This window comes from Rasamsonia byssochlamydoides (genome assembly GCF_041956645.1).
Source record: "Rasamsonia byssochlamydoides strain NRRL 3658 unplaced genomic scaffold VTN77scaffold_45, whole genome shotgun sequence".
NCBI classification, from domain to species: domain Eukaryota; kingdom Fungi; phylum Ascomycota; class Eurotiomycetes; order Eurotiales; family Trichocomaceae; genus Rasamsonia; species Rasamsonia byssochlamydoides.
In genome coordinates this window covers 164,444-183,394 of record NW_027192428.1, presented here as the reverse complement: position 1 = coordinate 183,394, position 18,951 = coordinate 164,444, and the positions used below count along the sequence as shown (strand labels likewise).

General features: G+C 49.4%; 9 protein-coding genes across 9 annotated transcripts; 4 read left to right on the top strand and 5 right to left on the bottom strand.

Annotated features, from left to right (window-relative positions):
- Window positions 1-218: 218 nt before the first annotated feature.
- VTN77DRAFT_6073 (uncharacterized protein) lies at window positions 219-1,282 on the top strand (the record flags this gene model as incomplete). The annotated part of the gene is made up of 2 exons (XM_069422311.1): window positions 219-463; window positions 523-1,282. 2 exons carry the CDS (start codon window positions 219-221, stop codon window positions 1,280-1,282), a joined length of 1,005 nt encoding a protein of 334 aa, XP_069276475.1.
- A 1,037-nt stretch (window positions 1,283-2,319) lies between these two features.
- Window positions 2,320-2,925, bottom strand: VTN77DRAFT_6072 (uncharacterized protein; the record flags this gene model as incomplete). Its single annotated transcript, XM_069422310.1, has 3 exons — window positions 2,320-2,474; window positions 2,556-2,838; window positions 2,899-2,925. 3 exons carry the CDS (start codon window positions 2,923-2,925, stop codon window positions 2,320-2,322), a joined length of 465 nt encoding a protein of 154 aa, XP_069276474.1.
- A 517-nt stretch (window positions 2,926-3,442) lies between these two features.
- Window positions 3,443-4,753, bottom strand: VTN77DRAFT_6071 (uncharacterized protein; the record flags this gene model as incomplete). Its single annotated transcript, XM_069422309.1, has 1 exon — window positions 3,443-4,753. One exon carries the CDS (start codon window positions 4,751-4,753, stop codon window positions 3,443-3,445), a length of 1,311 nt encoding a protein of 436 aa, XP_069276473.1.
- Window positions 4,754-5,718: 965 nt separating this feature from the next.
- On the top strand, window positions 5,719-8,713 carry VTN77DRAFT_6070 (uncharacterized protein; the record flags this gene model as incomplete). The annotated part of the gene is made up of 2 exons (XM_069422308.1): window positions 5,719-5,986; window positions 6,078-8,713. The coding sequence occupies 2 exons, from the start codon at window positions 5,719-5,721 to the stop codon at window positions 8,711-8,713; spliced, it is 2,904 nt and encodes a 967-aa protein (XP_069276472.1).
- Window positions 8,714-9,417: 704 nt separating this feature from the next.
- VTN77DRAFT_6069 (uncharacterized protein) lies at window positions 9,418-10,234 on the bottom strand (the record flags this gene model as incomplete). The annotated part of the gene is made up of 4 exons (XM_069422306.1): window positions 9,418-9,512; window positions 9,612-9,954; window positions 10,011-10,072; window positions 10,147-10,234. The coding sequence occupies 4 exons, from the start codon at window positions 10,232-10,234 to the stop codon at window positions 9,418-9,420; spliced, it is 588 nt and encodes a 195-aa protein (XP_069276471.1).
- A 232-nt stretch (window positions 10,235-10,466) lies between these two features.
- Window positions 10,467-11,122, top strand: VTN77DRAFT_6068 (uncharacterized protein; the record flags this gene model as incomplete). Its single annotated transcript, XM_069422305.1, has 2 exons — window positions 10,467-10,931; window positions 11,030-11,122. The coding sequence occupies 2 exons, from the start codon at window positions 10,467-10,469 to the stop codon at window positions 11,120-11,122; spliced, it is 558 nt and encodes a 185-aa protein (XP_069276470.1).
- Window positions 11,123-11,425: 303 nt separating this feature from the next.
- On the bottom strand, window positions 11,426-12,444 carry VTN77DRAFT_6067 (mitochondrial 54S ribosomal protein uL3m; the record flags this gene model as incomplete). Its single annotated transcript, XM_069422304.1, has 2 exons — window positions 11,426-11,562; window positions 11,649-12,444. The coding sequence occupies 2 exons, from the start codon at window positions 12,442-12,444 to the stop codon at window positions 11,426-11,428; spliced, it is 933 nt and encodes a 310-aa protein (XP_069276469.1).
- Window positions 12,445-12,819: 375 nt separating this feature from the next.
- On the top strand, window positions 12,820-13,615 carry VTN77DRAFT_6066 (uncharacterized protein; the record flags this gene model as incomplete). The annotated part of the gene is made up of 2 exons (XM_069422303.1): window positions 12,820-13,381; window positions 13,464-13,615. The coding sequence occupies 2 exons, from the start codon at window positions 12,820-12,822 to the stop codon at window positions 13,613-13,615; spliced, it is 714 nt and encodes a 237-aa protein (XP_069276468.1).
- Window positions 13,616-14,162: 547 nt separating this feature from the next.
- On the bottom strand, window positions 14,163-17,845 carry VTN77DRAFT_6065 (uncharacterized protein; the record flags this gene model as incomplete). Its single annotated transcript, XM_069422302.1, has 9 exons — window positions 14,163-14,384; window positions 14,502-14,671; window positions 14,737-16,984; window positions 17,059-17,076; window positions 17,142-17,189; window positions 17,249-17,389; window positions 17,448-17,498; window positions 17,555-17,677; window positions 17,786-17,845. 9 exons carry the CDS (start codon window positions 17,843-17,845, stop codon window positions 14,163-14,165), a joined length of 3,081 nt encoding a protein of 1,026 aa, XP_069276467.1.
- Window positions 17,846-18,951: the final 1,106 nt, after the last annotated feature.

The following is an 18,951-nucleotide window of genomic DNA, read 5'->3' as shown; positions in this document are numbered from 1 at the left end:
TAAAGTTTAGAGTACGAAGTACTCCGTACAGCACTAGTAGTTACGCGGGGCCCTTGCCGATCTAATTAATTAGACCTAGTGCACGGTCTGATGGACCCACCCCCCTGCAGACATCTCAGTAGTTCCGTATCTACCTCGGCCTCTCCGCCAAAAGATCGCCAAAAGATGAGATCTTTGCTTCCAATTCTCTCATAGTTAACTATCCACAATACTGCGTCATGAACGGAATGATAGCCTCGCCGTTTGCCCATGGCCTGTCGCGCAGAGACACCACCTGGAGTAAATCTTCGGGTGCAGGCCATTCCAGTCAGGAGAATTCACACGGGGGCAGTGGTGGTATACCTCCTCTCCCTTCTGCATCAGGTGGTGGGACACTAGGGCCACAGAGTGCCAGCGCAATCTACCAACACATCCATGACATGGCTTCGAAACGAATATCAACTCTGGACTATTTGCGTAAAGCGTCAGTTGACATCTATCCGTCTTTGTTTGCTTGAGTTTATGAAACTCATTGAAATGCAGTCATGAAGGCCGAGTCTATTGGTTCAATACGGTTCATTTTTCCAAAGCCGACCTCATGCGCATGCCCTACTTTGACTCGAAAAAGCTTTCCCGTCGCGCAATCAATTACCTGCTCCTGGGACTTTCTCTTCCCCCGATCCTTGATGTAAACTCAACGCCGTTCGAGTACCTCCGCTCTCTCCATGCTCTACTACTTGAGTTTGAGACTTATCAACAGGCGCACCCGCCGGATGGTAGTTCGTCGTCGAACCTTGTTCGAGCAAGAATACCACAAATGTTCAAGAGGGCAACTCATGCTGGCAGCAAAGCAAGGAGGGCGAGCTCTGCCACGGAGATTGGGCTACCTATGCAATTTAGCGATTCCTCGGATGTCAAGTCTGTGACAGGGAATCTTGCGTCTTCAGCAACCGCGGCGTCAGCGGTCACATCCTTCCCCAGTGCAGACTCCTCGGACCTTCTCCCTGGAGAAGAATACACGTATCTTCTAACGCCTTCCTTGCCTTTCGATCCTGACTTCTTTGAGACGTTTGCAACGCTCTGTGATGTATTGATTGATTGCTATACCCGGCTGGTGTCCCTGGTGTCTAGTCCTGCTGTTTGCACAGCTGCATTAGGAGAGATGTTCACCAAGACTGACGCGAAGCTCCGGAAAGTCATGATTGCAGGAGTAGTGCGAGAGTTCGAGGACGCCAGCAGGAGCAGCGCAAAGAACGAGATTGCGGGAGTTAGTCGTGTTGTTTTAGGGGGACTTCTGGGTTGATGCGATATCGATTTGGAAGCGTCTTCCTTTTTCTTTTGATTTTCATGAATTGGTGGTGTTTCGGGTTCTGGAGCCAGTCATCTGAATCTTTCAAAGCTATGATATTTGTACATTGAACATGGCGTTTAAAACCGGGTTCTCTTTGGGAAAGCGTTGCTATAACATTGGCGAATCTGCAATTTTGTGGGACTCTACTGTCATATTCGAATATCAGACTCTACACAACTCTCAGGCCAATTTTATATACCCTGATATAGGAGCAGTAAACTGTGATGAGGAATCTCAGCTTACTCCCGGGGCATTTGCTGGGAAAAAAAAGTGTTGGGCCTGGTTATCCATACGGTCTGTTCTGTCCGACAGTTTATCATGCTTGAACCTTCATATATTTCAATAACCTTTCTTACCGATAAAAGAAGTGCCTACCATTAGGTGTTACGATATTTTACCATGGGATATGCAACCTTGCCAGGTGACAAAATCTTTAGTTTAAAGGTATTGCTGGATTCACCTTGAGATCCCAAGTGTCTCTAACATCATCTCCAGCTTGCTGTTGAAATTGGGGTTTTCATGTCTCAAAACAACGCCTTAAAGGCCGTGAACTTTATCGAAACGGACAAAATTCAAGTCATACTATGTGCTAATATAATTCATACATAAGACCAAGGCCTGGTGTGTCAGATGCCACGCGGTGGTGAGCTGAATATTTTAAAGTGAAGGAAGACTTTGGAGAAACATCTGGCCTTCTGTATGGGAGGAAATGTTCAATGACCACCGACATCGGCCTGGTTCGCCCCTGTCCAAACATAGGGTCAAAAGTCCTCAATCTATTTATTGCATAGCGACAAAATTTGCAGAGGCAATGACTGTGACGAGAAGTGAAAGCTAACCTAGACCCGTTGAATGTATTTTCGACAATCCCGACGAGAGACGACTAGGCAGCGAAAATATAAAAATACAAATATATATGCCATGCAGAGGTTGCGCTATACCGATGTAGGGGAGCTGAATAGATTGACATTGGCAACGAGTTTCGCTGCTTACTCTTCAGCCGGGACCAAAACACCCTTTTCTTCTAGAAGCTTGGCAAGCTCTCCATTCTGATGCATTGACATTAAGATATCACAACCACCGATGAACTCTTTATCGACGTAGAGCTGTGGGATGGTTGGCCAATCCGAGTATTCTTTGATGCCTATTAAAACGTAACTTTTAGCCTGTGAACTTCTGTGACGAAATCCCCCCTCCTAAAGAGATTACCAGGGTGACAACACACCTTGTCGAAGTTCAGGGTCCTCCAAAACATTGAAGGCAGTGAATTTCTTCGGATCCACTCCCTGCAAGCCGAGAATCTGTATGCTTGCTCGCGAAAAGCCACACTGCGGTGTCTCTGGGGTTCCCTTCATAAACAGCACAACGGGAGCGGACGCTATAGCTTTTTCGATCGCTGCTCTTGTCTCTGAAGAAAGAAATCGGGCTTGGAGTGTAGATATTTTCGGGACAGAGAAAGAGCGTGGTGGCGCAAACCTCTGTGCCGACTGCGCGACACCGCGAGAAGCCTATATATCCATGTAAGTTTGCAATTTTCCGGTGCACCAAGAATACAGTTGAAGACTTACAGACGACAGTAACGTCCTCGAAAACATATTTCTGGCTTCTTCAAGAAAAGTGACGAACAGATACGAGATTCAGCACTGTAAGTCCGGCAAGTGTCGGTCACGGAGATACGGCGAATGATAGATTACTCAATTCCGACTGTTTCTGACCCACAGGAATTCTTAGTTACCTAGGTAGGTAGTTACGCCACCAGCTTACTACAGTACGTCCAAGACCCCACCTCGCTCGATATTTCCTTATCACTGAGTTGTCAGCATAGAATAAGTTTCTGACAGCTAAAAAGCAGTGTCTTATGCTGCTTTAATCTTGACAGTAGTGCCAGTGGGTTTCTTTGTAGCGGTGTTGACCTTGCAGCTACGTTCTCGAAGGGCGGATATTCCAGGCGGAAATGGATGGATAACCGTACTGTATTCGATTGAAAAAAGAGTTGTCTGTGGTGATATAGGGAAAGGTGCTATGATGGATTGGAAAGAAATAGTGAACACTTGAAAATTATGCGAAACTAGTGTACAAGAGTCCTGGCCATCCTATGTAATGATATACAAATCATGCGGCGTTTTGCGTAGCATTGCAGCCTTTTTCGATACTGGATTCGGCCTTTCCATCATACAAACCGCACATCTGAGCAAGATACTCACCGAACATACCAAGTGCTATGCCCCCGCCTGTAATCCAGCAGCCGTGCTTGAACCACCACCAGCAATTCTTCACATCCTTCAAACGAACTCTCCAAATCATTATGCCGAGAGTGAGGATGGCACTGCCACAGCTGCCGATAAAGAAGACAGGCCCAGCTCCTGCGGCTACTCCAGCAGCGGCGAGGAGCGCCACCTGGGTCACGGCCAAACCAGACAACACAGTTTTCGTATTATGTTCGTGACGTAGGGCGATTGACCTGATGCCAGCCGCGACGTCATCTTTGATGTCCATGTGAGCATATATCATATCGTACAACACTGTCCAAGCGACGCAACTGGAGTACAGTGCTGCTGCAGCCCCCAGAGCCTCCGAGTGGCTCAAAAGATCGATCCCCAACGCCGGAAATCCCATTATTGCACCCCAAGAAAATGTCAACCCCAGAACAAATTGTGGGTAATCCGTGACTCTTTTGGCTAATGGATAGGTTGTAACGAGGAGAAGGCTAGGAATTCCGTACCATAAGCATTGAGTAGGAAACTGAAGGAGAACGCCGAGACCAGCCAGGAGCTGGAAGCCTGTGAAGATTATCGCCTTTTGAGGGGTCACTGCCCGTCTAGCGAGTGGCCGAAATTTCGTCCGTTCAACACGGGGGTCTAGATTCCTATCCCAAAGGTCGTTGATCGTACACCCAGCGCCTCGCATAATCAACGCGCCGGTGAAGAATAGCCCTGCTTTCGCGAGTACCTCGGTTGGAGGTGCCATCGGACTGGCAAGCGAACCGGCTAGAAGCGTGGAAAATAGACAAGGGAAAAAGAGATAGTATGTACCAGTCGGCTTGTCAAGGCGCATCAATTCGGCATATGGTATCCAAGCCTTGGGAAGGTACGAAATTGGACCGGTTTGAGGCGGCACATATTGCGCAGGAGCAGGCGTTGGTGCCGAAGTTGTTGCATACCGGTGCGGAGGCGTTTGAGACACAGCCCGAAGCTGGAGTGACTGCCCGGCAGGTATACGTCGCGATGCATGGTCTCGACCTCTCTGATGAGAACTGGTGAATACCAGTGTCCTGGAAAACGGCGCCGTAGATCGAAGTCCAGGAACAAGCTTAGTTGATAAGCAATGCCGGCAGCTCAGAGGAGTCGCATTCTTCCATTGCGGTAGGCATTGTGCAAGCTGCGGTCGGAGTGGGGTGACTAAACATGATGAAGTAGATACCATTGCAAATATCTGAGGCGAACAGGTCCTAGATGATTTGGCGAGTTACGAGATCAGAAGTAATTGCTAGGCGCAACTGTCAAGCACTGCTGTGGGCATTGCCCTATCACAGTCGTGGAATGAAAATGTCAGTTATTGGAGTGACGGAAAAGTAAAAATTGTCAATGATGTGTAATGAAGGCACGAGCTCATGGACTTTGCTTTTGGAACAAGACACAAGAGAGAGGCCTTTAGTGCAATTATGCAGCTATTCCTTCTTTTACCGGCCTACTCGAAAATACTTGCGAGTCTATCGAAACCGTCCTCGAAGATGATTGTTATTATTGGTCTCTGGACTGTACCTCGGAAGCGCATGGCCAAAGTGGGATTAGCGGATTGCGCGCATGTCTGGGTGAACTAATCGACAAAGACCGGAGAAACAAGTGCCATCGCGAACCCAAGATACAGATTGTAAATCACCATCAGTCACTGCTGTCGTTGAATTGATCTTGAGTGTCTTGTGAGCTTTCTATTCCTTACAAGCGCACCTTTTTTTGAATTGCCTGTTGTTAATGGCATGAGGCCTTTTGCGATTCCTGTGAACAGGACAAGCAGAAGGCTCGATCTCCTGCCGCCACGGCGATTCTCTCGAAGCTCAGGTGATCCTTATAAACCAGCTTTGAGCAACTATTTTTGAGGCGCCTCCCTATCAGCATGCTGCGCAAAGCTGCTGCGCAAGCTACAAATGTTGTGTTAGGTCGAAGAAACGATGCTGTCACATCAAACAGCTGACCATAGACAGCCTGCTTTCCTACCCGCTTAATTACACAGCTGTTCATGCTAGTTTTCTAGAGGCTATGCCCAACATATTAAACTCACTCTTTGAGGAGTCTCCGGGACCCAAAGGTTGTGATCACTCCCACCAGTGTCTCTCTGCCTGAGGACATCCAATCTCATACGAGTACTGTTTGGTACGACTCACAACGATCATGCCTGCTCAACGACCCCGTGCAGCATTTGAGCCGATCTCTCCTGATATAGATGTTACGGCGCTTGTGGAATCGACACCGAATTTTGAGTTCGTTGTAAGGATACACTGTGATGCGATCGATGAACAGGGGTTGGAGAATTTTGAAAAATTGGTCCTTCTTCATGTGATACTGGGTGGGAAGCCCTTAGTAGTTGAAGGATATGACACGCGACTGGAGAAGTGGATATTTGCAGAACAATGGCTTAGGGATAACTACTCTACAAAGAGTGAGTTGTTATCATTTACATGATGCAAGATTTAAATGTGCCTCAATTCTCAAAGCAGCTTCAGCTGACTTTTTTCCCCCCCTTTATTTAGCGGAAAATGCGCGAAACCTGACCACGAAGACCAATCTACCTCTCACTATCGGCCATTATCTGAACAACATGTCGCTTTTGACAGACCAATGGAATTTATCAAATTACACAGATCCGACGCGTCAGAGAATCTATTTGAAGGATATTGATTGTCCAGATGTCTGGCACGAAAAGCTCAAAGAGATCATTCCTCCGTTTCTCTTTTACCTCAATGAATCCACGGGGGATGTTGGAGGTGTCGGAGCAACGCTGGAGCCAAATCCCTACGGCCCTGGAGTGAAGGCTGGAAGAGGAATTGCGAAGGCGGGTGACTTGATGAGCTGTCTTCCTCCGGAAATGAGGGCTGAGAATCTCATGTGCTACATCGGTCATGAGGGTACCTACACTCCTTGCCATCAAGAGATGTGCGCAAGTTTGGGTCACAACATAATGGTGGAAGCGTCAACTGGGCTTGTTGAACATGGAAAGCTGACGAAGCCCGGTTCATCTATTTGGTTCATGACTGAGACTAAAGACCGTCATCTCGTCTCTGAATATTGGTCGTCTGTCCTTGGCCACGATATTGATCTTGAGGATCATTTTGCCCAAATCAATGCATGGAAGGCGGCGCCATTCAAGACGTATGTGGTAGAACAAAGAGTGGGTGATTTCATCCTCATTCCACCTCTTGCGGCCCATCAGGTCTGGAATCGAGGAACCCGAACGATGAAAGTTGCCTGGAATCGCACTGCTGCTGAGACCCTGGAAATGGCCTTGGACGAAGCCCTTCCCCGCGCAAGGGCTGTCTGTCGGGACGAGCAATACAAGAACAAGGCGATCGTGTTCTTTGCCCTTGAGAGGTACTCAAAGCTCCTTCGCACTGCTGAAGAACGGAACCTCAACAGTCCCAAGATACGCCAACTACAGAAAGATTTTCGAAGGCTTTTTGCCTTATACACCCGGATCTTACTCTCAGAGAGTTTTGCAGAAGATTTGCCCGAGGAGAAAAATGTCCAGTTCATTCCATTTGAAAGCAATGTGACTTGCGCTTATTGCCGGTGTAATATCTTTAACCGGTTTCTCACTTGCCCTTCCTGTGTTGGAAAACTTCCTAATGGTGAAGACGACTACTACGATGTCTGCATGGAATGTTATGCTATGGGCCGAAGCTGCGCTTGTATTTCGAAACTCAAGTGGGTGGAACAATTTCATTGGGCAGAGCTGATCGAGAGACATGAGAGCTGGAGGCGGCAGATACTCAAGTTCACCGGCCACGATAGTGATCAATACCAGCCTTTTGCGATCGAGAGGAGTAAACTGGGGAAAAGAACCTTGGCTGAAATCTGTCAAAGAGAGCTGAGGAGAAGACCGTGGGTAGACATTACCAAACCGCCTGTACGCCAGAAAGATGTTGATGACAGCGTCATCGATGTCAACGACGATGGTCGACCTCGAAAACGAAGGAAAGTTCGCCGATCAGAGAAGTGGCACAAGGAACATGGAAGATGCCACATTTGCAAGGCGCCTGAACCGACGTGGAAAATTGCTTCCTGTACGTCATGCGATTTGAACTATTGCTATGGTAGCCTCTTTAGAGCCTTTGAGATAATGCCACAGACTGTCTTGGAGGACTATTCTTGGAAGTGTCCGAAATGTCGCAAGATTTGCAGTTGTGGTGCTTGTCGTCGAGATCCCACTATGACACCATATGAGCCCAAGGGTCTCTTGCTCGGTCATGATACCAGAAAGGTGGCGGATCCTCGCAGTGTAGAAGCTCTGGTGAATTTCAGTCATTCCAACATCGGATGGCTTAAAAAGGCTGGCGATAACCGAGACGATTCCCGTCGACTTCAAAGACATCGAGAGGAGGCCGAAATGGCGAAGATGCATGCCCTTCCTGCAAGTGAGGACTACGATGAACTGGATCCCGACCCTATGGAAGACGGAAATCAGCACACGGCAGACTACGAAAGTATCCCAATTGATCCCGCACTCGGCGGGGCAGTTGGGATGTCCTCAAACGAAACCGGGGATGATCATACCTTTACGAGAGAGGATGGCTTCCGAGATGCGGCAGCAATTAGATTTGAGTATCCCGATATGGAGGATACATCTTTGTCTACGCACGCCGGGGAGGTTCCCAGACCTACACTCTCTGAAATGTTTCCACCGTTGGCTTCCAATTGTAGCGGACAAGTTTTGAATTCTACGATAGAGGGGAACAACCGGCTTGATGGGTACTTAAGTTTGCCAGATGAGTTGCGAATGAAAGATGGGGCTTCAAGTTCTCTGAAATCTGGTGGAAGCCGACGCACGAACAAGAGGCTTATCGTCCGTCTCAAGATTGGCAAGGCGGGTATGGAAGCTTTAGCACGCTCGCAGCGTCCTGCCGAAAGTCTTGACAAAGAACGACGACCGACGAGTGCTGCAATCATCCAGTCAGAAGTGACAAATCTCAACTCAGCGCCCCAACCCCTGTACCCCAGATCTAATTTACCGAAGGCGCGAAAGAGTCGAGGTGAAAAGGACGACGAATTTACTCCTGGAAAAAAAGGACGGGCGGTGAAGATTCCGAGGAATAAGCTGGATAGACCGAAGCCAAATAGGGCTGTCCGAGTAAACTACTTTGAGGACTCTGACATATCGGATGATACATGAATGGAGTTTCTACGTTTGATCAAAGATCCGCAAAGGTTTCTGGAAAGAGACATGCTGCTCGACTTGTCAAGCTGCAGTTAGATATCCTTTAGTTGTCTTGAAATTCGTTGGTGAGAATATGGACATTTGTCGTTATTGACATCAGGACATTGAAAGTGTTAATTGGGCCCGTGCTGGATGGAGTTAGTGAATTAGTATACCAACATCGATTTTGAACCCTTGGACGTTCCGAATTCTAGTCCTGTTATTAAATCCAATGGTCCATTCCGCTTAACTGCCGCCAGGTGAAATAAAATAGCAATGTAGTCATGGCTAATACCACCGTAGGAGCATCACGTACTGATCTAGATATAGATAGATATATATATATATATATATATGAGCAATTCGCATGGCTCATAACTGCACACAGTAGGTAGTTAGCTAGCTACCTAGGTACTACTAGTCAGTCCAGTTCAAGTGTTTTGCTTGATTCGCTGTGTAAAGCGCCAGGAAGGGCAAGACTTCGAGACATCTTGTTTATTATGGCACTACATTTTGCCAATGGACCAATTTTTAACAGCCTTCTTCAGGCCAATTATGACAGCAGCAGCCAGAGCTCAGACAGAACCGTGTGAGGGTAGGGAAATCCTGTATCATAAATAGGCGACCACAATGAGTAAGATACATACATACAAGAAATGACCCTGAAGTGAATCGAAAGTCTAGGCCCCCTTATACTCATAGCGAAGTTCTTCAAGCTGACCAATGTCAACATCCAGCATCGTCCTTCGAGCAATCACCACGATGCCGAGCACCGCTATATATAACCGGACGTGTAAGTTTGTCTGAGCTTTTCTACATAGTCTTGCTTGCTCATGGGATTCTTGAAGACCATTTGAAACGGGTTGAAACGCACCTCCAGGAACGAGATAAAGAACTGGCCAGGGCTGGTCTTGTTCCCTGTTGTTGCCGCCCATATTCCAAAATACCAACGAAAGCAAGGCGCAAAGAGCGGCGTTCAGAGAAGTGAGATACTTCCTTGCAATTACAGGACTCTCTGGTCCGATATCACTCAACGGCTTGTTCCTGTCTTTACGATCGGGCCGTTGGAGCGGAACGTATCTCATGATGTATGCCGTTGTAAAGAGAGACAAAATACAAAGGATGGAACTGAGTCTCTGGGATGCTGTGGCGGTTGATGAGAGTATCGACGGGACATACGCAATGGTGGTGATGAGCGGGAGTATTGTAAAAGCAAGCTAATAACCCTCCTGCTCAGTCATCATCATAAGAGAGCACAGAAACAAACCCATACATGATAGCGAGAGTTCTGCTTCTCGTTCTCCACTCGTAGCTCTTTTATGAGCCGCTCTTGTTCTTAAACCAAAAGAAAGAAAAAGCATCAGCGTGGGGCTGTATGTGATTTAGAGACGGAGTTCAAGAATCCAAACCTTCTTCATCGAGCTCCTCTCGCCCGCCGGGCTCCGGCTCCGAGTCATCGGGATAGCGAAAAGTTCTCCGTATTCGAGCCGCGGCCATATTGATAGAAGGGGTTCAAACAAGAGCCGAGAAAGTGTAGGAAATGTATGTAGTTAGGTAGTTCCTAACTAACTACTTAACGGAGACGAGCGGAGGAGGTAACTTAGCCTGGAACTAGGTCCACCCGAGTTTGGGTTGTTTGACTTTTGATTCTTCATCCTCGACGACACCGAGCGTCACTTTCTGAGGGAAACCACTCTCTCACAGAGAGATACACACGAGAGAGACAATAATGGCTTTTCGAATTCCGCGGAGCACCGCGCGACCGCGGCCGGCACCACTGCTCAGTCGTTATTCTCGATGCCATCGACGTACCCTCATCCCCGCTCCATCCCCGGGCGCGGGCCCTCTTTTAGAGCGCCGTCCAGACCGTGAGCTTCCGGCAGTCGAGTCGCCTTGGCGATGGGCACGTACGCTGCCTTTTTTCGCAGTCATTGTGGGCGCTGCGATGCTCGGGATATTCAATTACCAAAGGTCCTCGTCGAGTGTTGTCAGCAGCACATTATACGCTCTTCGCACATCGCCTCGGGCGCGCGAAATCCTTGGCGACGAGATATACTTCGCGCATAAAATCCCGTGGATCAGTGGTGAAATGGATCAACTGCACGGGCGAATTGACATATCCTACTGGGTGAAGGGTACGAAAGGCAAGGGCAAGATGAGGTTCAAGAGCGTGAGGCCGGATCGGATGAGCTATGTGAGTTTCTACCGTTGATAGAAACTTCCCTTTTTCTTGCTTTAAAGCGCCTAGTGTTCCGCAAGACAACTAGCTGACCTGGGTTCGTTATAATGTAGTTCCGCACCGAGGAATGGAGTCTTGAGACCGAGGACGGAACAGTGGTGCATCTCCTCGTGGAGAATGAAGAAGATCCCTTCAAGGCAGGATGAGATATCTGTGATTCCTTTAGACTGGACGAATTTCCTACGGATCTCATGCCCTGAACATAGAGAATTCACTCCTTGATTCTTGTTCTATTGCATTATGTCTGGCGTTTGGGGTGGGAAATTATGAAGGTTCGAGTCGCCGTGATTCGATAGAAAAACTGGGTTATATCCAGGAATAAGTTCCGGACAAGGAAGATGGAGGAAAAAAAAATTGGATATCATGTCTATAATCCTCGCGCCGCTCCAATACATTGTATAATAGTACATTGTACATCTCACGAACAAATAAGAAAAGAACATAGAACCTTAGGCGGCAGTCGCAGCCGCGTTCGTCTGAGTCGCAGCTGTGTTCGCCTGCGTCTGCTTGAGAGCAATTTCGGGCCAAGGCTTTTTGAGGGCATCCTGGATTTTCACGATACAACCTTTGGGTCCACTGACGGCGCCTGTCGAACCCAGTTCTTGATCAGCAACTGCTGGAGGACGAGAAAATAACGAAAGGATCTCATGAGAGAAGAGGACAAGGACATACCGTTCACGACAACAATGCCATTCTCGGGGTCCACCTTCAGGACCTTCAAATTCTGCACCGTGTTCTGTTCATTGCCCATGTTACCGGGCATCTTCTTTCCGGGATACACTCTGGACCCTCCTCCCTGGCTCGGTCCCGCAGATCCGATGGAACGGTGTGTTAAGCTGACACCGTGACTCCGGTCTTGACCGTGAAAGCCATGCCTCTTGATCACACCAGCAAAGCCCTTTCCCTTGGTCTTCGAACGTGCATCGACATATTGGCCTTCCTGAAACCAATCTGCGCCGATGATTTGTCCAATCGCCGGGAGCCCGCTCGCATCCCGGACTCGGAACTCGTGGACATGTCTCTTCGGTGAGACGCCGTTGGCCGAAAAGTGCCCGAGTAAAGACTTGGTCATCCTGCGAGGATGCTTCCAGCCGCAGCCGACCTGAACTGCGTAATACCCATGCTTCTCGCGTGTCTTGTGTGATATCACCTGGACTCGGTCCAGTTGCAGGACGGTGCATGGGGTTCGTTTCCCAGTCTCGGGGTCGTAGATGGCAGTCATGCCTTTCTTGATCGCCAGGGCACCGGTCCGCAGGGGTAGCGTGTCTGCCTTGATCCTGCGCTCAATGGCTGCTGCCGGGGTAGATTTCAAGATGGGAAGGTCGGGTCCGACATTGAATCGACTCGGTTTAGGCGGGTTCAACGACCTGATACCAAACTGCCGTTTTGTGGTGTGACTGAGGGAGAATTGAGCAGCCCAGATGGGCCGACTGAGCCACTTGAGCTCTATTGGGAGTTTCGGAGGCATCGTGTAAAGGGGAGACTGGGTGACCTGTGATAGAAGGCCAGCCGACTCTGAGCGACTTCTGGCAGGTCAAGAATTTCCCATGCGTTAAGTTGCGGAGAGAAGGCGGTGGTGCCAAGACTCCGTTCCTAGTCCTTTTCCTAGCGGGTCCGACGAGCAGAGTCATAATCGGCCGGAGCGGTGCGATATTTTTCTTCCTCACGGAACATAACTTAAGTAGGGCTTACAATCTCATGATTGCAAATAGTTTTCTTTGCTGTGTACGATTTATCCGGTCTAGCTACTCCGTCGTTCCGGTTTCTTGAGTCAAAAGCCAAACCAGTGAGGGATGAGAAGAGGTGATTGTCAACAATAAATATACCAAATAAACAAGCAATAATGCCTCTGCGGCCTTCATTCATATCTCGGTTGTTGCAGCAGCAAGTGGAATCCTTTCGACATGTCTCAAGACCAGTATTGCCGACGCAGTCCAAGTCAATCGCCGCAGCTCGATTTTCCTCTTTTGCGCGAACAGCTCGACTAAGGACCCGACCTGGTGCCATTGTCCCTTCTAAACGAGATCCTTTGTCGAAAAGGTTCTATACATCACAGTCACAGCCGCAGTCTGAAAAGCCCTCGCTATCTCAACGACTAAAAACGCTCTCCCGCGAATATGGATGGTCCGCACTGGGTGTTTATCTCCTGCTCTCGGCTCTTGACTTTCCCTTTTGCTTCCTAGCTGTGAGACTTTTCGGAGTGGAGCGGATCGGGTATTATGAACATGTGGTCGTCGAAGGAGCAAAGGATATATTCAGGAGTGTTTGGCCTGGCGCAAGCAGGAGGAGTCCCAACCGCGCTGAAGAAGAAGGCAATTCTCACGTCAGGAAGGACGAGGCTGTCAAGCCTGGGGATGGCCATGGAGTTTTGGAGGCAGAGAAGAAGAATTCTGGGGAAGGAGCAAGTAAGTGGTGGTACCTCCTCGCTTATATATTCCACTTCTGTGATGTAAGTAAGTTGTGCTGATTTGATTTTTCCACATATAGGCATTTTGACGCAGCTTGCTCTGGCATACGCAATCCACAAGAGCTTTATCTTCATCAGGGTTCCCTTGACAGCTGCTGTCACCCCTAAAGTTGTGAAGACGCTTAGGCGATGGGGTTGGGACATCGGCAAACGATCGCCTAAGAGTAGCTAGCTAACTAGGACTAGCTAGTCTCTGCAGCGAATTCTTCTTACCCATGAGAGGAGATGAGGGATTTTATCTGCTGATCATATTTCCCACATAGAGAGCGGCTTTTTTTCGCCTGCCGAGTCGAACATTTTATGCCGCGCTTCTTGTACATATAGACGGATTGTATTCTAATTGGTTTTATTTTATCTCTCCAAGCCAACTCTCCTCAATCTACCAACATCGCATGCATGCTTTGACATTAGAAAGGAAAAAGAAACAGGCGTTGTGTCCCACGCAACCCTCACCCATTTTTTTGGCTTTGAAATACCCAGCTAGGCAGAGACATAAATTCAGGAAAACAGGAGATAGCGGTATTTGCAAATGGGTAGCAAAATCAGAAAGCCTCCCACAGAAGAAAACAAAATCAATGGTATACCTGAAGAAAGGGCCAATATGATGGCTACAACATATTTTTCGTGACCCAAAAAGGGGGATACAATTATATCATAATAGACAACGCCACATGGGATGAAGAAGCAAAAAAAAAAAAAGAGGGAAGAGAGAAGTAACATCACATGTCAATACTGTCATTGAACCTCAAGACACCGTTGGCTTTCATCACGCCATTAACGCCCTCGGGCATCCGGTATGCCCACTCAGCAGCGACGCCCATTGCGTTGGCTGGTGTCAGAGCACTGGGTCGAGCTGGCCTTCCAACTGCCTCGTCGGAGGTGTCTGCCACAAGCACGAGTCCCAGTTCCTTGATGGTTTCCACAAGGGCTGGCATCACATTCTGGGTAGCGAATCAATGTCAGCGATCAATAACTTTTATATATAAGGACTGCCGCATCCGACGTCCTGAAGAACTTCATCGAGAGAATAACATAGGGACAGAGATTCCATGACATACCAATAAACTTGACCGACATATCAATCCCATAAAATTATTGCTCTGAGCTATTCGTGCAGATTCTTTTATTGACATTGAAGCACGACCACTGGACTGAACCACAGATTGCGCTTCGACGTCGTGGGTAAAATCTCTGAGCTGCCCCAGATCATTGCATAGAAGAACCGGGTCTGCGGCAAGAGTCAATAAAATATTATCATCGGAGAGAGACAAAAGATATGGAGAAAATACTTACAGTTGGGTTGTTTCCAATTCAACGCTGTACAAATACTGGGATTGTACGACGTGAAGACGATAGAACGCATAAAATCAGGATTCTTCTCTCGCGAAGCTCGCGCGTGATCAAAGACAACAGTGAGTATAGCGTCCGCAAAGCTGTTAATGTCGGCCAAAGATGTCATGCCCAGCCTCTGCTCCTCAGCAACGGATGGGTAAAGGATAGAGAGATTCACGTGGATCCCAACAGGGAGGTGATTGAGTACATCTCGTAAGGACAGGAATGACGTGGCAAGCTGCTGGTGAATCTCGGCGATATCATCGGCACCCTTGTCACTCAGCGACTCGAGTATTGCAAAGCGATTGACGCCTCTTTCTTGACCAATGGCCGTGAATTGCTCATAAGTCAGAGAGCAGATGGGTATGTCGATACCATGATGGTCAAGAGCAAATAATGGATGCAGGACAGGATGTCGGTCCTTTGTGAGCTGGACAAAGAGCTGAACGTAGTCTCCAGAGAGACTGGAGCCAGTAATCAGCCCATTGTGATCCGAGTCGAAGGCACTGGTGGCCTTCCAATATGTGGCAAAGTGTGTGATCTCGAGGGGGTCACCGTAGTACGGTTTGATGACCTGGAAGTTAAAGCGGATGTGACCAATTGACCTAAGCCTGGGGTCAAACAATGGCAAACAGCAGGACCCGGTGCTCGAATTTTCCGCAGTAAACAAATGTGGCAGGGCAACTGTCTTCGCAATCACCTTGGAGCCAAACGTCGGGAAAATTTCGAAATCGATGGCAAACGTGTCAAGATTGTCGATCTGAAAGGATACCGTGCGTGAATCTTCCTGAATAGGGAGCATAATTGTTCGTGGAATCACATCAGACAACTTGGAAGACATGGTCAGCCGGGCGGCAGGATAGCGGCCGGTGTGGTCGAATACAATGGACCCGGAGCCCGACTGTTCGAAGTAGATTTGGATAAATGCTTTGGTATCCAGGAAATTGTGCCCGTAACGGCGTAAGGGTATGATTGGGGGTGGCAGCGACAAATCCGGGATACCATCTGCCGCCTCCACGTCAGGCGACATGGCTGTTTCGGTCGGCAATTCGTCCGGTGCCGACGTCAATCCCCCAAGTTTCAGGCCGCTGAGAACATCGAGAGGCCGATGTGGAAGAGTCGAATCGGCGCGATTCGACCACAGAAGGACCATGCACTCGAGGTGCCCTTCCCACGCGGCGTAATACATTGCGGAGAGGCCCTTCTCGTCCACAACGGAGGTGTCGACGCCTAGCTCCAAGAGAGTCCGCAAACAGTTTACGCACCCTTCACTTGCCGCATGAAACAGGGGCGTCCATTGATACAATTTGTCCTTCTGATTGAGGTCAGCCCCGTGGTGTTTGAGGAGCAGCAGGAGTTCAGGGGATCGACACGACCGGGCTACCAGATGCTGGGGGTAGAGACCCTCGGCATCTGGGAGCAGAGATGCATTTCTTTCGAGGAGCATCTTGACAATGGGTATCGACCCGTGTTGGCAAGCCAAATTCAGCGGGATGTGGTCGGATTCAGAGGCCGGGTCAATTCTTGCGTCGCTGCGCAGGAGTTGCTCCGCGCAAGCCAGCTGATCTCGCACGATGCTGTGGATAAGTGGTGTAAAATTATCGTGATCCAACATATTCACCGTCTGAGGCCCTGCCGCGAGGAGATCGCGCACCATTTCCACCCGGCCGTGCATACAGGCGTAATGAAGCGGAATTCTGCCGTACACGTCAGACCTCGAAATATCAACACCTCCCGACAGGCCAGCTTTGAAGACAAAATTCTGGCCGGAGATAGCGGCCTCGTGCAGACAGTTGCGTCCGTTAATATCGTCTTCCGCATGGAGATCCACCAAGCCACTGTCCAGTAGAATACTGAGGACATCATCTGAGAACTCATTGATGGCAGCCAGAAACAGTCGCGTTATTCGATCCCTACTGTCGGGGGACGACTGGAGCTTCACGATCCACTCACGCAATATCTGCAGATTTCCCGAAGCCGCCGTCTGGAGGATTTGCAAATCCGACTCGTCCTCCTCACTTCCAAGGTGTCCAGCTCCTGTTCGCTCAGAGGGGCGGACGGCATCGAATTGGATGTTCTCGCCTTCGGCCCACGCTTCCAGCTCTAACCGTGCAGTGGTTGCTCGATCGGACAAATCACGGAGCACTTCTCTGTTGAAGCAGGGTTGGACCTCGACCGCCCGATGGAGGTACAACTCCTTCATCCGGGACTAAAGGCCGCATTAGCAAGACCATACAAGGACGGGGTCGCGATGGACCGAGGAGGAGGACACCAAGCTCGGACCTTTGAGGTTTTATCCCACTGCCGTTCTCGTCAGCCATATCGCGAACCGAGCAAGCCCAATATCCCACCATATATCGACGAACCTTTTTAAGTATTTTTGATACAGCAGTCTCGTTAACTTCGACAAATTGCTATTTTTCCGTTGTGAGTTCACGATCCCCGAAGCTTGTCCTATGGACATCAGCCTCACCTGAAGCTTGTTCAAGTCACCGTCAAACTGCTGGAAGCCTTCAAACAGTGAAACGAAGTTGGCGGGGGCCTTTGAGTTCGCAGCTGTACGGGACTGTATCACACGTTTCTTATCAAGAAGCGTCTTCAACCGCAAGGAGAACTGTTTCCCGGGATTAGCCGCCGCACGCACCCCTGTCGGCATCGACGGAATATCTAACCTCTGCTTCTTTCTGTAGATAGAAGGCATTGACCTTTTCGATCTCACGTTCCTGTAGGTTGCTCATAAGCGCGAGACTCGTAGTCGTTCTAGATATGGAGAACATACTAATCGAAAGAAGAATACTTCTTTATTCGCCCGCAGAGCGGCTTGCGGATCAAGCGTATCCTGCGCGACATCTGTGGCACCTTGAGCAGGGATCGTCGGGGTTGCACTCAGCTGCTTAATAAGCTAAGGACGAAGTTAGCAGCAGAGTGATGCTGGGTGATTATCGCATGGCGCAAGGTGGGAATGCTTGCCTTCTTGAGGGCTTTATAGTTGACAAAGCTGGCGGCATACTCGGGGAGGTCGAGCTGTCTTCGCTGAATCTGCTTTCCGAACTTCCTGTACCGACACCATAGGAATCAGCATCCGAAAAGAATACCTAGGTGGGAACCCCTGCTACTCTGTTGTAACAGCGAGGACCCCTTTTCCCCGAACTGTCCACCTCCACCGCCATGTCTGCGCATTGGAACCAAGAATCGGGGCTGCACTGGGGAAACATACATCTTGGGATGGCCACGGCCCGCGGAGGAGCCTGAATTCTCGATTCCCCTCTACCCAGGCCCTTCTCACGTCTGGTAGGATGTAGCTAAAACGGACAAGACAAGCGATGGAGAAGAAGGCGACAAACAGGACTGCAACCGCATATGACTTTCGTCAGGAACAGTGAGCGGGTAACTTCAAAACGCGCATACACACATACAACCCCAAATGCAGTACCAGTGCAATTCCCGAGATACCACAGGGAATGAAATCCGAAGAAAAGAATAAACCAGGCCCGAGGGGTCCAAATGACAGTAAGAGAGTGATCAGCTAGAAAAGGTGGGGCTAGAAAATCATCGCGAAGTAAACTGCGACCAAAGCACAGGGGTGCACAGGAAGCGGAGATCCGTTGTTGGCTTCTTGGGAGGGGCGCAACGTCAGTGGTGTGCTGTAGCAGGATTGTTCTTCTCGTATGCAATAGAAAATCTCCCACAAGAGCTGACTAGGCCGGAAACTGGGTTGCGCAACAAGCAGGAAAAAAATAGTACAAGGCCCGGGAAGGCTACGAACAGATGCAGAAGATGACCGATTGATCGCAGGAGGCACTTCTAGAGAGGTTGACTCCGCCGATGCAGTAAATCGTCCAGGAACCTGTGCCGGATTCAGTATGCGCGAGGCGTGAGGTCGCAGACGAGAGAGATCCGAGGGGCAGCCCTCTCAGCAAGTTCAACAGCCTATGTTGCGGGGCTCGGGCGGCAAAAAGCTGCTCAGCAATTTGGAGAGACCGGGCAAGCTGGCAAGGACTGGCTGCCTTGCTGGGAGAGCTTCGACTTTCTGTCGCGCAACGCGCCTGGCAGCATCGATCTGCCATCGATGGATTGTCGTTGGGGCGCACCAATCGCCGTGACCGCCTGCAGCACGTTCCAGGCTGCCGGACGCAGCGCGCTCCGCTCTGAGCCTCTGGTGGCCCGCGCTAAACC